At 30.7% G+C, this 17,223-nt stretch overlaps 1 protein-coding gene across 1 annotated transcript in view; it reads left to right on the forward strand.

Moving 5' to 3' along the window:
* The first annotated feature begins 249 nt into the window (after positions 1-249).
* LOC134722937 (A disintegrin and metalloproteinase with thrombospondin motifs 18-like) overlaps positions 250-17,223 on the forward strand; it is a 52,333-nt gene continuing 35,359 nt past the window's right edge. The window contains exons 1-2 of the mRNA XM_063586571.1: positions 250-540; positions 14,912-14,957. Coding sequence (XP_063442641.1) covers positions 487-540; positions 14,912-14,957 — 100 coding nt within the window. The 5' untranslated portion in view covers positions 250-486. The remainder of the gene's footprint in view (positions 541-14,911; positions 14,958-17,223) is intronic.

Genomic DNA, 17,223 nt, shown 5'->3' on the forward strand with positions numbered 1-17,223 from the left:
TATACATCTCTTGCTGTTTACTTATTAAAGTGCTGTTTTACCTGAAGTTAATCCCTTATCACGACTGCTGTGATAGCGAAACAAGCCCTTTAAATTTTCATTCAAACAAATTTGCTTGGGAAATCATCTACCTGTCACCTGTTCTGATTGGTTGACTACCTGTCTGTCACATACGCTGGAGACATTGACATCGTTGTTTTGTCAATCATGTAAATTACTTATATATACAGTAAATACACAAATGTACTTCAAGAAAACTTCCAGCAGTCTTCTGTTAAAAAAGAATTTTAAGCTTGTCTTTTTAGATTATGATTCCTAAGCAGTTTAAGATAATACTATCATAAGTTATTTTTATGGCTGTAAAACGATAGAAAATAAACTCATCTTCACACAGAATTATTGCTTTTGTCTGAATGGAGACTGTTTTAAAGTTTTTACAATTTAATATGTTTTTAAAGAAGTGACTATTTTATATGGATAATTAAGATGAATTTATATACCTGGAGAAGTTCTGTTGCTCTCTTAGTAATTCCGTACATGGTAGGTAGTTTTAATATTACCTGTAGAAATCACTTTTTTTAAATTTAATATTTTTTTTGCTTTTATATCATAAATGCTTTATATCATAAATGCAAACTTTTTTGCTTCAGTTAATGATCATAGCTGTCTGTATTGCAACTTTTTCTTCTAGAATATATAGTTTGCAAGTTTAAATGCCAGTTTGGCTTTTGGCTCTGTTTATCTGTGCAAAGCTGTCTGCATTTAAAATATTTTTGAAGAATAAATTACTTGTCCTGAATATGCATGAACTATTTGCCACTGGACATTAGGCTAATAACAATCAATAAACTAGAATAAATGGTGTTAATGCAAGTGAAAATGCAAATTTTCCTTTAACATAAAATGTTAAATTAATAGCTGTCTAGAGTTTAATTATTAAATAAGTATATGTATATATGCTAGTTCATATTAACTTTTATTTTTTCCAAGAAATTTATTTTTCATTGCAAAAAAAAACGCTTGATGCAGGTGGTAGCTGCGAACATTCGAAAAAAATGTTAATATATATCAAGTTATGAAAAGTATCAGCGGCTTCTTAAACATCTACCTGAACCTGTTGCATGTAATAGTGATATCAATTGACAAGACTTTATTGATAAGGAGGTTCAACATGCAAAATATAGTGCAACATCTTAAAACTTTAAGTAATTACATATTAAGAACATCAATTATTTCGACAATATTGTTGACAAAATATGATACTGTTGTAATTATAGGTGTCAATTTACTGTCACCAGATAAGTCAGAGCACATTAATAGTGCTTGTACATAATATCTTAATTGCTACCATTGGTACACAAGCACTTTCCTCTGAAGAAAAAAAACTATATATACCTTGATATTAAAACTGCTTTAAAGTTTCGATCATATTTACAAAAGGTAGAAGACCTAGATGCTTCATTCTTTGTATATAGATGCCTTATGATATAAGTTAATGTATGTCATATATGTCCATTGTCCTTGACCTCATTTTCATGGTTCAGTGACTACTTGAAAAAAAGTTCAGAATTTTTGTCATGTTAATTTCTCTCTTATAATGAGTAATAGAACAATTATATTTGGTTTGTATGTACCTTGCAAGATTAGGTCCTCATGTCTGTCAGACAGTTTTCACTTTTCTTGGATCAAGGAACATTGAGGTAAAACTTTCATGGCCAAGTCCATATCTCAGATGCTATAAGCAATAGATCTACCATATCTGGTGTATAGAATGATTGTAAAATGTGCCTATAGAACTATCAGGTGTCATTTGACCTTGACCTCATTTTCATTTTCATTGCTCATGGATTAGTATTTTAGATAAGTTTTTGTGTTTTGGTCTGTTTGCAATAGGTCAACCATATTCAACTATGGAATGATTGTAAGGTGTGCATGTCCAACTGGCAGATGCCTCCTGATCTTGACCTCCTTTTCATGGTTCGGTGGTTAAAGTTAAGATTTTGCATGCTATTTTTTTTTTCTTATACTGTATGCCATAGGTCAACTATAGTTGATGCATGAAATGATTGTAAGGTGTATATGCCTGTCTGTCACAGTTCATCTGATCTTGACCTTAATTTCATGGTTCACTGGTCAGCATAAAGTGTTTATGTTTTGGTGTGTTTTCTTGATATTACTATACATGTGTAAGCAATAGGTCAAACAAATTTGATTAGAAGGTGTACATGTATGCCTGGCTTGATTTAACTGACCTTGACCTCATTTCTTTGTTTTATGTTAAATAAGTGTATGTGATACTTTTAGTAAAACTTGATATTTAAGACTAACAACATAAAACAAATATGGTCAGTAAAGCAGGAAGCATTTTAGTGTGTTCATTCTTGTTTTTGCCATGGATTGAGACCAGTCAGTAGTTTCAGGCATTTATAAGTGGTTGCATTTGCCAATAACTAACTCCTTGCTCTGATGAGCCTTCCAAAATAATGCAAAACAGAGATTTAATTTTAATCAACAAAACAGTCATCTACTTATATAGTGTTTGTATATATGTTTAGTGTGTTATTTATTGTTTGACTAGATATAATACACAACACTTCCATACTATTATTAGCCCATTCAATTGCAATGTTTGTCTGTCTGTGTATCTGCATGTGTTGTTTTGTTTTTTTTTTGGGGGGGGGAGGGTAACTGGGAGGGAGATGCCCTGCTCCAATCATTGTCCTGGATTCTGGAAAGTGGTGATTTCTTTTTGGAAGAAGAATTAAACATAAAAAGCACAAAAAAACTAGAAATAACTGAAAAACTGAAGATGATTTTTTATATATATTATACCTGTCTGTAGTTTGTCCAAACGGTTTGTTTACATCCTTTATTTATTACCAAATGACTTCATGTTGTGCTCTTAATTGCCTTAACTGTAATGTTAGCTTCCTTTTGTAGTAAATATTGTGCACATTTTCAGTTGTAATTACATAACTTTAAAAAGTGTTACTATCTATATGGGGTAATTACCTTGCTGCACATGCATCGAAAGATATCAATGTCTGTTTATTTACACTGTTTATGTCAATTAAGTTGTTACTCATTTGCATAATTTTTATGGTATCAGCAATAAAATATATAAAATTTCACATTTATAATGTGATGTTATGCACCTGAGATGTCCTTTTTATTAAACCACATGTACGTTACACTTGATTGTTGTTAAGTTCCAAAGTATGGAAAACACAGCAATAAAACAGTTTTAACGGAATATTTAAAAAAAAAAGTTTCTTGTGTCTCAGTTTATGTGCAAAAAGGTGACACTTGACATGTATATAAAGAAAGACTTGTATTCTGTGTGTTGAGCCAAAAAGAGGATTAACAATTTGAATTGTATAGTGGTCATTTAGATTAAAGTTCTGTGTTACCCATTCATCATTTTTAGCCACTTATTGCAGTATGACTCACAGATAAAATCAAGATAAAGATCTAACTAGGGCCTTGGACAAAAAATATTAAGGTCATGGTACTAAAACCCAGTTTTGGTGACTTTTGAAGTTTCAACATCAAAGCCCTATGAATATATTGTTAAATACTAAAGGTCATACCATACGGGTATATTGTTACTGTTTTAGGGTTTTAATGTAAGAAACATTTAAGAGGGTCCCTTTTTATATCCATATTAGATAACCTTTACTGGCATTAATATGGCAACATGTTTCATTCATTAGACTATCATTTATTATATACATTTAAATTAAATTGACCCTAGTGGACAAATACTTAAAAGGTACATGGTTATCATTTCCAAGTAAATATGTATATATTTATTCTTCTAAACATGGACTTAACTGGTAACCTGTATAAACCAGGCTTTGACTGAACTGTAAACATATCAAAGCTGAACTTTGACTAAACATGGACCCTAGCTTAGCCAAACATGGACTTACTGGAAACCTGTACATCCCAGGCCTTGACTGAACTGTAAATATATCAAAGCTGAACTTTGACTAAACATGGACCCTAGCTTAGCTTAACATGGACTTACTGGAAACCTGTACAACCCAGGCCTTGGATAAACTAGAAACCTGTCTGAACCAGGCATTTGCACTCACACCACATCTTCCTATATCTATTTACTCAACTAGAAACCTGTCTTAACTGGACTGAAGGGAAAGGAATAAATAAGCATTGTATTTGAATTTTACCCAACCAATCAAATAACCAAGAAGGTATAAGAAATGTCTTTATAATCAGATGATAATCAGTGGCAGATCCAGAACTTTTCCTAAGGGGGGGGGGGGGCCCGCTTCAGTCATGCTTCAATGATTCCCTATATTATCAACCAAATTTTTTCGATGAAAGGGGGGGCCCGGGCCCCCCCCCCTGGATCCGCCTATGATAATATTCTTACGATAGCTGCATTGTTGGTAAATGTCTATCAAACCAATAACTTTTGTTGTTTATAATTGAAAGTTTAAGTAACCTGACAATCAACTCAAATAAGGTGATAGTCAATGATTTAAGGAGTTATCTCCCTTTTTGTTTGGTTTTGCAGTGCATTCTATACAATTGATTGATTTTCCCAGAATTAGTAGATGATCACACACTATAGTAAGGTCTCAAAAACATATACTAACCATGAAACCTGAGAAGTTTCTACTCACTGTATCCCCTTTCTTTCAATATGATTGGCTGAAAGTTATAATTTCATTTTAAAAGAATAATCTGTTTTTTTTTCTTCCTTGTAAATTAATATCAATATGGTTATAATCCATGAATCAAATCATATGGTAATATGTTTACTTTAATGTAATATTCAATTGGTACAGAATATCAATTAATATTTACAGTAATTGTTTTTCATCTTTGGTGGTCAAGTTTATACACGATAACCACATTATTTTTAAAGAAAAGACTTGAGCAGCGATATTCAAATGGGGACTTGGTACATTATGATTTTATCTCAATCTATATTTAAACAGTTTGTTAAATCGTTTACATAAATATTGAAAATGAAGTAGCTAAATCATATTTTATTATTATTATTACTTTATTTATAACAAAAAATTAAATGGGTGCTTGGTTTAAAAACTGATGAATGAAAACTTTGAGAATGAATTATGGATTTGCGAGCTGTTTTAAACGACCGTCTCGAGTATTTTTCATTCAGGTTTTTTCTATAGATCTTGTTTGAACAAATTTGCTTTTACTTACTGGCAAAGTGAGAATGAATATATTTGAGAAGTTTATAGTACAAATAAATTATATTTTGTATGTCGGGGAAAACTTACAAACAAAATGGGTAGGCTCGACCTTTTCATAGATGACTGCATTATTAAGATCTGTCTTTGTTGACTGGGTGAATGAGCTGCTAGTTTTTGTTTAATCAGTAGAATTCAAAACCTTCTCACTGAAAAAGTGTCATTCTTGTGAATGAAATATCAAGACCAAAATTTTGTTATAAAATAGTAGTTTAACATGTGTCAGATATATATTTACATGTTACATTTACAATGGGAAACAAAGTAATTGTTAGCAGTATTGTAAAAACCAATAAATTACAGGAATTATATGTTAACAACTCAGAAGGAGGCATGTTAGATTTTCCTTTTGATATTTGTGGCTTGTCTTGTTTTTATACCCCCACCGCTGTGTATGGTACATGTAGTAAACAGCTTGTGTGGATGTTTATCAATCAAGCATTCATATTTTGCATGCATCCTTTATACTTTTATGAATGGTGGAGGTTTGTGTAAAGCAACATAATTATAACTTCAAATCTAATTAAAACATCGAGGGAGTCAAAAGATCCCATCCAGAAATAATGTCTTTTGTAAAATTTTCTCAAATTCATAAAGTTGAATTATTTTGAATTATGATGTTTATCATATTCTATATTTGAAACTGACAAAAAGTAAAATAAAGAGAAAGAGGGAAAAGCATAACAGTTGAAATCTGATTATAATAATTGGGTTTATTTTTAAACTGAACTGAAAAAAAAAATGTACTAGCTCTGAATCATAGAAGGATCGAGTGGCCTGGGCCTCTCTTTGGTGAGAAAAATTTGTTGATTGTATAGGGAATCACTGAAGCCTGACTGGAGCAACCCACCCTTAGATCAGTCAGAGCCATACCCCCACCCCCCATTATAAAAAGTTCTCACTTAAGATCCTCCACTGTGGCTTGATTATAATTGGCATTCAACCTTTTTGTTTTATTTGTTAATTTGAAATTCAAGATGGCCATGATGATACATTACATGCCACAGTGGTCAACATTTAATGATATTGTTACTCAAAACTATTTAAATTACTTTGTATTCATTATTTTAAAGCTAACAAAATAAATTCACAAATTTTAATCTTTCTAAGAAATTTCATGATAGACATCATGCAATGATAATAATATAGGACTGGTATAAAAATGCTGAAGCAAATGTGTAGAAGATTAATTTTATTTTATTTCAACTCGGAAGTCAGACAAAAAAAAATAGATTTATGATTATATATTTTTGTACAGGTAATTTAAGATATATGGTGTAACTACTAATACTTTGGTTTATTGTAAAAAGTTGAAAAGTGTCAGAACATGATACGACACACACTGTATTAACCTGTTCTTTATGGGGAGCCTTTCTTACGTAAACGCAGGTAGCTCTATGCATCAAGGATCAAACTTTTTCAATATTCTAACTTAGTTTTTGGAACAATTCATTGACAATTTGTTTATTTAATGTGACGAGACTTTCTTCAGTGCTATTAAATCTTGTTGCATATTCTTAAAAGTATAATCTATCTTCAAAGAAAATGTTCTTTAATAATTGACAAGTACCTTATTGTGAGATTTTCATGAATGAAAAACGGCAGAGTGAACCTCATCAATAACTTATGAAGTTTTCATTCATAGCTACTTTGACTGTGGTTTATCATATTTTAGATCTAATCCGTTTCTAGTTTTACTCTTAAATAATTACTTGTTTATGGAAATAGACAAAATTAAATGTCGGCTAATTTATGCTCACAACTTGTCATCGGTTTATGTTTATTTAAAAAGTTTAATTTTAAATCTATTAAGTTTGGATATTAGCTCGGTAGTAGTTGGTGCATATTGCAGTAAAAATAAATTGTGAAAGTGCATGTATACATAAACTCAGTATCTCTTTTAGACCCCATTATGAATGTGGCTGCAGGGCTGGAGACTATACATTTACCCCTGAGGAGGCCGTTCTTGTCTGCCCAGATTTGTTATAAAGAATACAGAATAGCATACATCTGTGATAATCTTATTTCAGTGTCAGTATACAGTATCAATTAAGTTTTGCTTTTTATGTCCAGTTGCAAATGTTTCATCATTCGTTTGATAATACAGTATCAATAAGTAAACTTCTGTAGTACATATAGCAATTTGTAGTACAATTATAAGGAGTGTGATGTTCATTTTCATTGAACTATTACACATTTTTATTAATGCACCAGCTGCAGTCAGAGGCTCAACTCAGGTTGCAGGATTTTCTTGCTGTATTGAAGACCCATTGGTGGCCTTCTGCAGTTATCTTTTCTTTGGTCGAGTTGTTGTCTCTTTGACATACTCTCAATTTCCATTCTCAATTTTGTTTGTCACCAAACAAAATTCTCATAAAATGACAATAAGCTTATTTAGTAGTTATGAGAGAAGTCCTTGACTCCTGATTTCTTTACTTCTCACTACTGGAACTTAAGCAACCAACAATAAATCATATACTATTCATGTAGAGTGTTCAGATATAAGTTGTGGTTCCCCTGTTAACAGAATCGTCAGATATGAGGTTGCTATCAGACGTCCCAAAAAGTACTAGGTTATAAAAGTTATAATGTAAAGGGCAATATTCATAACTGGGTTCATTTATCAGATATAAATTTAAAAGCTTAAAAACGAAAGCCTAGTATAAATTCAAAACTAAAGTATAGGATTTTGATCTTGAAGCTTTTAAGCTTGTACAAGGACATAATTTACAGATTATGTCACTGTTTCCAATAAAAAAATAATGAGATAAACTTCAATTTTCAATCCAAATTTATATTTAGACAATTTTGAGTCCATATCAATTTTCTGTGTATTAAAAGCGTTTTGTGACATAACCAGATTTACCTGAGAACAAATACAGAAACCTTGAATAAGATCTAAAGTGTACTAACATAACACAACTGAACAGGGTTACCTTTAAAAAAATTATTAAATTGGTGTTTGTATGAAAGAGATCACTTTTAAACATAATGATATGATGTAGACCAAACTATATATAATTTGCTGTTTTATCATGTTTATGATGGAAAGTCATTCCCCCCTTTAGTGTTGTTTATTCGTGTTGTTTATTCTTTAGTTTTCTATGTTGTGTCATGTGTACTATTGTTTGTATTTTTGTCTTTTTCATTTTTAGCCATGGCGTTGTGACTCAGTTTGTTTTAGATTTATGAATCTGACTGACCCTTTGGTATCTTTCGTCCATCTTTTAAGTTTTTGTGAATTAAACCATTTGAGCGGGGTAATAGAAATCTCCTTGTTTGTCCGTTCGTCTGTTTGTTTGTCCTTCTGTCTGTCCATGTGCCTTGTAAGTGAAAGTTCTCCTAAACAGTTGGACTTTGATTAAACTTCACACTGTTTTAGAACACTTTATGATAATGAGCATAATATAAAGAAAAGTAGTTAAGGTCCACAGTTAAAGGGGAGATGATTAAATTGGCTATGTTTGGGAAAGGGGTATTTTATGTGATTTTACCTGCTATTTTAAATGTAAAAAAAAATGAGTCACTAAAACAAAGAACAAGATATGGTCCAGACTGCCTGGTCTAGTATTGTATTATGAATTGAACAAACCTCTAGAAAGAAATGAATTACATTATAATTCAAAAGGTATGGTCTACATAAAATTCTCTTAAAATAAAACAAGGAAATAGTAAAAAAACACTATATATCAATTTAATTTTTATAGCACTCTTACTTTGAATTTCAAGAATATATATTGTTTCTTAAAAAACATTTTTCATGGAAGTATACATGGTTCATTTATCTAAGACAAAAAGACCAGATAGGTAGCACTTAGCTTGATAAATAAAACTTGTACTAGTAACCTAATGAAGTAAGATTGATGTCTTATGTCAGACTGGTTACATGAACAGATAATTCCATGCTATTAACACCCTATTAACACTATGATAAAATACTTTGTAAAGGACATATTGTATGTATCATCATTTTAAGTGGTGGAATAGTCACTCTTCTCTCTGGTAGCATTCTGCCCCTTTAATTCAACTGGATCATATTGAATGTGTTTTAAAGGTTGTGTAATTTTAAATTTCAAACTGTTAATTCACAATTGTTGTGTGCGTTTTATTGTTGTGATTGCTATACATTTGATTTAATGGATACCAGGAGCAGATCCAGCCATTTTAAAAAGGGGGGTCCAATTATATGTCCCCATTCAAATGCATTGAGCGTCCCCAAAAAAGGGGGGTTCAAACCCCTGGAACCACCCCCCCCTGGATCCACCAATGGATACAAGTTTGAAATAAATAATTGCAATTTTTGGAAATGCTGTATACAAATTTAAAATGTTTTTTTAATATACATGCAAACATTGATTGTCCCATTGCAATTTTACAATAATATCTGAATTTACAGTATATTTTTATGCCAGATCTAGAGGAGTCAGCAGAATTCCGAATATGGTTCAAAAGTTTTTACAAACAATTCTTATAAAATAATTATTCTGTGATTTAATTAAATGTTTTTTGATTGGATTGATTGATTGATAGTTGTTGTTTGCTTATTGTCCAGTTGCAAATATTTCATGATTTTATCATAATTGTAAAAGATTGCCATACAAAATAATTTGATCTCTCTCACTCATCATAATAAATTTCTATCAAAAGGCTAATATAGCATCATACAAAGTTTAAATGATACCAGTAGCAGATTAAGGTAAGGGAGTATAAGGCAATTTACACCTTCAATTTAGTTTTGAAAAAAAAAAAAATCTGCATAAAATCATAAACAAAATAATTTAATTGATCCAGTATGCTCAGCTTTTTTTGCCTCATTTACCCAAATTACTTTGCTTCTTCTTTTGAATCAGCCCTGAATGATTGGTTCTTAGTTTACATGACACTTACTAAAAGTGCTGCCAACCTTCAGGCAAGATAAGTACAGAGGAACGGCCATGTGATTTTTTGTTTACTAACATTCAATTTTATGATCATTATGTACTTGTATAAAACAAAAAATTGCTATGTAAATGTCATTAAATGGTACTGTTTGTTTCAATTTAAACTTGTTATTAAAGATGTGGGCACTTATATTAGAATGCACTGTAAATTAAGACATATATTGTAGTTGTAAACGAATAATTTCCACGCAAATCAAACTTTATGTAATCTTTTTTTTATGTGTTATGCTTTCTAATTATCAGTAGTTTGCAGTTATCTTGCATCTAATATTTATTAAAGGTTACTATAGATGGTTGTGTGTAGGTTTGGTTTATTTATTTCTAAAAAAATAGAAATGTAGCTATAGGATGGTATTTAATAATCAGTGAAAGCATCTCCGAAAGCATACAGTAAAAAAAAATATATTTTGTATTATTTCCATACATAATTGACATTAACCTACTATCTCATAGATGCAGCCTTTTTCTATTAAAGAGTAGGCCTAAATTTCATTAGACTCCTACACAGTTTGTTTAGACCCAACAATTTTATGTGCGACTTATACTCCTTTAAATGTCAAGGTCATATTTGATATTTAATTGTATTACATATATATTTTTTATTCTACGAAGGATAGATTATCCAGATTATGAACACCTTAAACCATAAAAATAGGAGTAAAAGTAAAATGGTCTGTTTGTGACTTGATGTAATGTGATTTAAATCTTACACGTTAATTACGGCTATCCATTAAATACACTGTTTAATGTTTCTGATTTATGAAGTAAGAGTATTTTGATACGATTGTTGATTTTTCCGTTTTAAATATGACTATTTGTACCAATACACAGCTATCTCCTCTTTCTCTGATGTATATTTTATTTAATTTATCCCCATATTTATATGATTTATTTATTTAAGTAATATCAGATATCTCTTCAGTTTTAAATTTATACTTGTAAAGGAAATAAATCTTTTATAGTTTTATATTCAGTTAAAAGATAATATAAGTATCTTTATATATGGTTTTGAATTAATACATATGGTTTAAAGATGCACCTGTTATTATATATGTCTTCAGTAAATTTATATCTTTTTTTAAATTGTCTTTTGAACTTATAATAGTTGCTTCTTTTATGACATGCTGACAAGTCAGTTTATGGGGTAAATGCAATGTGCAATTGTAAGGTTCAAACTGTAAAAAAGTTAGTATTGGACAATTAAATGTGGAGGCTGGGTTTTATAAGCTGTCTTATTTTAAGATTTTAAGTGAACTTTGATTTAAAAGTCGACGACTCAGTTATATTATTATATAGGTGGTATAAGTGCTATAATGAGACGACTCTCCAACCAAGTAACAATTTGTAAAAGTAAACCATTCATAATAGGACAAAGTACAGTATTCAACATGGATCCTAGGCTCAAACCTAACAGCAAGCTTAATAAAGGGCTCCAAAAATGACTAGTTTAAAACCATCCAAACAGAAAAACCAACATTCTAATTTATATGAAACTTATGAACTACAATCGACAACCACTGAACAGCAGGTACCTGACTTAGGATAGGTGCAAACAATTGCAATTTTATGTATTTCACATTCATTCCTTGCCAATATTTTTTTAGAGTGGTCAGTTTTCAGTATAAAACTATAACCGTTCTGTTGCCAGAGTATTAAGTACTTTTAATACCTTGTGTTAATTCCACTGAAATAAATGAAGGGGAACTCAGTCTGGATTGAACATGTTGATGTACCTTTTAAGTCAGAAACATTAGGGCAGTGCTTATTACATACTTCTGAATTGAATATTTGAATGTTGTGATATATATATATCAGGAGAGGGCACCAAGAAAATTTATTCTGGAACATTGAAGGGCAAGGGAGTGTGACAATGTCTACCGTAATTTGTAAGCTTCTATGCACCTTTAGAAAATTATATTTGAAATAGATGAAATTTACTGATCAAATTTCTAAAGTTTGGTGTTGATTTTCACAGGTGGCAAGAGTAATTGATATACATGCATATCACAAATCCAACTTATTGTTACATTTGATCCTAAAATAATACAATTCAAATTCAGCTGTACAAGCTCTAAGATTAGCCTTCAGTTTTCTCTCTTCATTAACATGCATTCTCATATAGCATCTTGGTAGTGATGGCACACGATGACCTTTACACCCAACGAACATACATGGTATATTGTATAATGATGATTTGCAGAAAGTTGATAATTAGAAAATAATTGGTAGCAAAGTGGTTTAGTAATCTTTTTTCCATGGGTGTTATTATATTTGACAAAGGTGAATGTATGTGTATTTGCATAACCATTGAAATACAAACTTAGGTTAAATGTTCTAATTAGGATATTCTACACTTGTGCTTTGATCCTTCAGTTTACATTAATTATTTCTCTAGACTGTTTGTGGGGTAGGCTTTCCAGCATTAAATCAGAGTTTAACCATATACATGATTCAATGTATGGAAAAGAATAGATCTTTCAAAATTTTGATTTTGAAATACTAGTATATGTTTTCCCTTGATAAACCCATCAGTTTCATTTAAGGGTGGTTCAAATTTCAAAGATATAGTTTTTGTGAGATATTGGAAGACAAACAGCTGACATTTGACCATTTGGAACAACATCAAATTTAAAATAAAATAATCTATCTGCATATATATCTATATATATATATGAGGTTATAAGACATGACAAGTGTGGACACAGATCAGTGCGGATAGAATGTTTGGATAATGAGAGTAACTTTTCTGATAAAAAGAGGTCTTTGTTTTTTCCATATTGTTTTGTCAAACAATAATTTGCTTCAAAGACTTGTACACTCCTACAAATCTCAACTGATACAAAATTCTTGTCAGATGTTATATGATACTTTAAGGTTTGATAGATTTAAATATTAGATTAATGTTGCATATAATGTGCTTGTCAGAAAAATCAGCTTTGTTGTTTTATTTGTTATATTTTTGTTGGCATAATAAAGCAGGAGATGTTGTATATGATTGTAAATGAGGCAACCTAAGCCACACACCAAAAACAAAAGGACATGAATATCAACATCTATAGGACACTGAACAGCCTTTAGCACAGAGAAAAACCAATACCATTTCTTAATGTACGATAAAAAAAAAAAAGCAAGAGCAATTTATGAAACAATTATAAAAAAGATAAGGCCTGATTTATGTTAAAATCAACAATAAGAAAGCAAATTTGACAGACAGCATTACTAACAATAACCTTTATATAAATGTTCTTGACTTATTTAGACAAATGGGGCGGGGTTGATTATGTATCACAGTGAGCACTCAACCCATCTTCTAATTTGGCATTCAGTGTATAACAGCATGTCATAAGAACAAACTTTTAATTATTTATCTACTTTTTGATTGAAAAGGACTATTTACTGGGACAGTGGTATAACAGCACAACATAAGAATAAGCATTGTATATCTAATTTTGCAATGAAAAGAAGAATTTACATGCTACATGTTGACATGTATTGTAGATTGTTTTCTCAAGTATCAAGTATGGAAATTGATACTTCAGGCTTCAGATAAAATATGAATGAATAGAAAAACTATGAATGGGTGATATATACTATCTTATTTATAACTACATTTTAAATTGTGAATTGATTTGAATGATAGAATAAATATAAATGAATAACACTTCTGTCTTTAAATTCTGTATCAAGACACCATTTAATCTCTTGGAGACATAACCCCAGCTTCCTGATGGTATTAGATTACGCAAAGGGCCATAACCCTGGACTATCATATGTTCTTACTTCATTATCATATATAGTCCATATTTGAAATATGAAGGATTGACTAGACACTATATATATTAAAATTTCTAGACATCGATAGACATTTTTGACGAAGATGGACTTTTTTGGTCTCGCATATGTTAAATACTGCAACTTTTTTTATGGTTGAAGATCAAAAGATATTGAAACACAATCATTACCCACATTTAAATTCATGTTTTAAAGGTATATAGAAAGGCTTTAAAATGATGGTGATGTTAATAGTCATATAAAAAAAGATTGGATGCAATGAAGATTTTATTAGAGTTTTGACAAATCATTTAAATTAGATTTTAAAGACATCAGATAGTGTTTATGGCTTTGGTGGTGTTTTATTTAGTGAGTTTACACAACCTGTTTTTATTTGACCTTAAACACATAATTTATTTAAGCGTAAGAGTGTCAGCTGGGGACAAAAAAAAATTTCAGAAATATATTCAAGATTTAAAAATTGAATACATTACACATTAAAATATAACATTAGTGAACTGGCCACCTATGATTTTTAAAACATTATATTTTGACCTTGTTACTATTATATACCTTAAGGAAAAAGTAGAAAGATGTACTGAAAGATATATTAGATCAAGGCAAATATGATATACTTATTAACTGAAGCTGTGAATTGAGTTTGAACGATTCAACTTTCAGTTACTGCAAGTACTGAAGAAGATCCATGCAGAGTTGACAAGGGTCAGGTTATGAAACATCACTATGCATTAATAAGTATGTGTGTTGGCATTATTTTAACTTTTTTTCCCCCATCAAGGTAGTTTTTGATGAAGTTGAAGTCCAATCAACTTGAAACTTAGTTCACATGTTGTTCCCTATGGTATGATATTTCTCATTTTAATGCCAAATGAGGTTTTTCTTGTTGTATATATATTTGATATTTGTAAACATATCTTTATTACTTTGTTTCAGATATTACAGGCATGCGACTGTTTACTCACAGATCATTCCACAGAAGGTAAGCTAAAACATAGTCCCAATATTGTAGTAATATAAACAACTTTTGCTTTTTATGCCCCACCTACGATAGTAGAGGGGCATTATGTTTTCTGGTCTGTGGCTCCGTTCGTTCGTCCGTCTGTGCGTCCAGTCGTCCGTTCAGGTTAAAGTTTTTGGTCAAGGTAGTTTTTGATGAAGCTGAAGTCCAATCAACTTGAAACTTAGTACACTTGTTGCTTATGATATGATCTTTCTAATTTTAAAGCCAAATAAGACTTTTGACTCCAATTTCATGGTCCACTGAACATAGAAAATGAAAGTGGGATTTTCCGGTTAAAGATTTTGGTCAAGGTAGTTTTTGATGAAGCTGAAGTCCAATCAACTTGAAACTTAGTACATATGTTCCCTATAGTATGATCTTTCTAATTTTAATGCCAAATTAGATTATTACCCAATTTCATGGTTCATGGAACATGGAAAAGGATAGTGCAAGTGGGGCATCTGTGTACTTTGGACACATTCTTGTTTTAACCTCATTCCATTGATCACCTGTTTCATATGGTCAATTTATGTTTATAATGTTATTTAAGTGACTGGCCCTAAGGTTGGCCTTAAAAAACACAGGTTTGACTATAAAAAATGTACCAAGATTGGAAGGTTCATTGAGCATGTAAATATCATAGTGCATTGTGTTCTATGGACACATCTCGGGGACAAATTTTCTTGTTCGTATATTTTTTTGAAACTTTCTAAAACTAGAAATTGACAAGATATTTTTTGTACAATTATAGGAAGACAGTTTCTATTCTTCATTCAATCTTATTTTTGAGGATACTCTTTTTTCTGATTAGGCCTTTGTATTCCACAACAATAAATGTTCACAATTTTCCTACTTTATGGTGTTTTAATATAAGAGGAGATCCAAGTTCAATCTAATAATGACAATTTACATCCATGTTATTTTTCAACTCACAAAAGTTGCAAAAATAAATCACTGACAAAAGTTAGTTTACAGCATATTGGCTGTTCAAAATGATAAAGGAAACACTTGAGGTTTACCATAGACCATGGTGAACACTGTACTTATACCCTGCACAGCAACAGATTATAGAATGCTTTACCATAGACTACGGTGAACAGGTACCTTATACCCTGCACAGCAACAGATTATAGAATGCTTTACCATAGACTAAGGTGAACAGGTACCTTATACCCTGCACAGCAACAGATTATAGAATGCTTTACCATAGACTACGGTGAACAGGTACCTTATACCCTGCACAGCAACAGATTATAAAATTGTTTACTGTTACATAGACGACTATTAAACAATCTTAACAAAGGGTGATATGATAAATGTATAAGATATAAATGTTAGCATCAGTTTACTTTCTTTCACATTTTTCCTTGACTTTAATACTTGGAAGCCTAAGTATTAAATGGTATTATAAAGTCACTGTAAAATTTAAATGAAAAGATAATTAAAAAAAGAAAATTCACACCATAAAATTTAATATATGCTCATCTGTAGAATAATACAGGCATATATGAGTAGTATATGATCTTTAATATGGTATATATCCTTTATTAGATTTGTTATAGGCTAAACAGTGGAATAAATTTTCAACAGGTTGGTATAAGATGGCTACTTTTAATCTCCAGATTCTAAATACAGATAGCTGACAAATTACATATACTTTGTTACTTTTTTATGCCCCACCTACGATAGTAGAGGGGCATTATGTTTTCTGGTCTGTTTTTCCTGCTTCAGGTTAAAGTTTTTGGTCAAGGTAGTTTTTGATGATGCTGAAGTCCAATCAACTTGAATCTTTGTACACATGTTCCTTATAATATGATCTTTCTAATTGTAGAGCCAAATTAGATTTTTTTTAACATCATCTTCTTTTCACTATTATATAAAGAAAAAAATAACTGCATCTCAAAATTTTACTACTATTTCAATTTTGATAATCTCTCCACTGATGAATTTGATAAATAACCAAAACTCACCAGGTTTACTAAGCTCTCTTATGCCAAAGTGATCATATACAAGTTTGGTTATTCACTTTTAAGCATCTTCTGGCATGCCCTTATTCTAGCAATTTTCTCTCAAATCATTTCAATTTCATCTCAAATCATTGCTATGTCCTCTAAAATCATTGCAATGTCCTCTAAAATCATTGCAATTTTTCTTGAAATCATTGCAATTTTTCTCAATTTAAATCATTGCAATTTTTCTCAATTTAAATCATTGCAATCTCCTCTAAAATCATTGCAATGTCCTC

This window comes from Mytilus trossulus, chromosome 6, assembly GCF_036588685.1.
Source record: "Mytilus trossulus isolate FHL-02 chromosome 6, PNRI_Mtr1.1.1.hap1, whole genome shotgun sequence".
Classification (NCBI taxonomy): Eukaryota; Metazoa; Mollusca; class Bivalvia; order Mytilida; family Mytilidae; genus Mytilus; species Mytilus trossulus.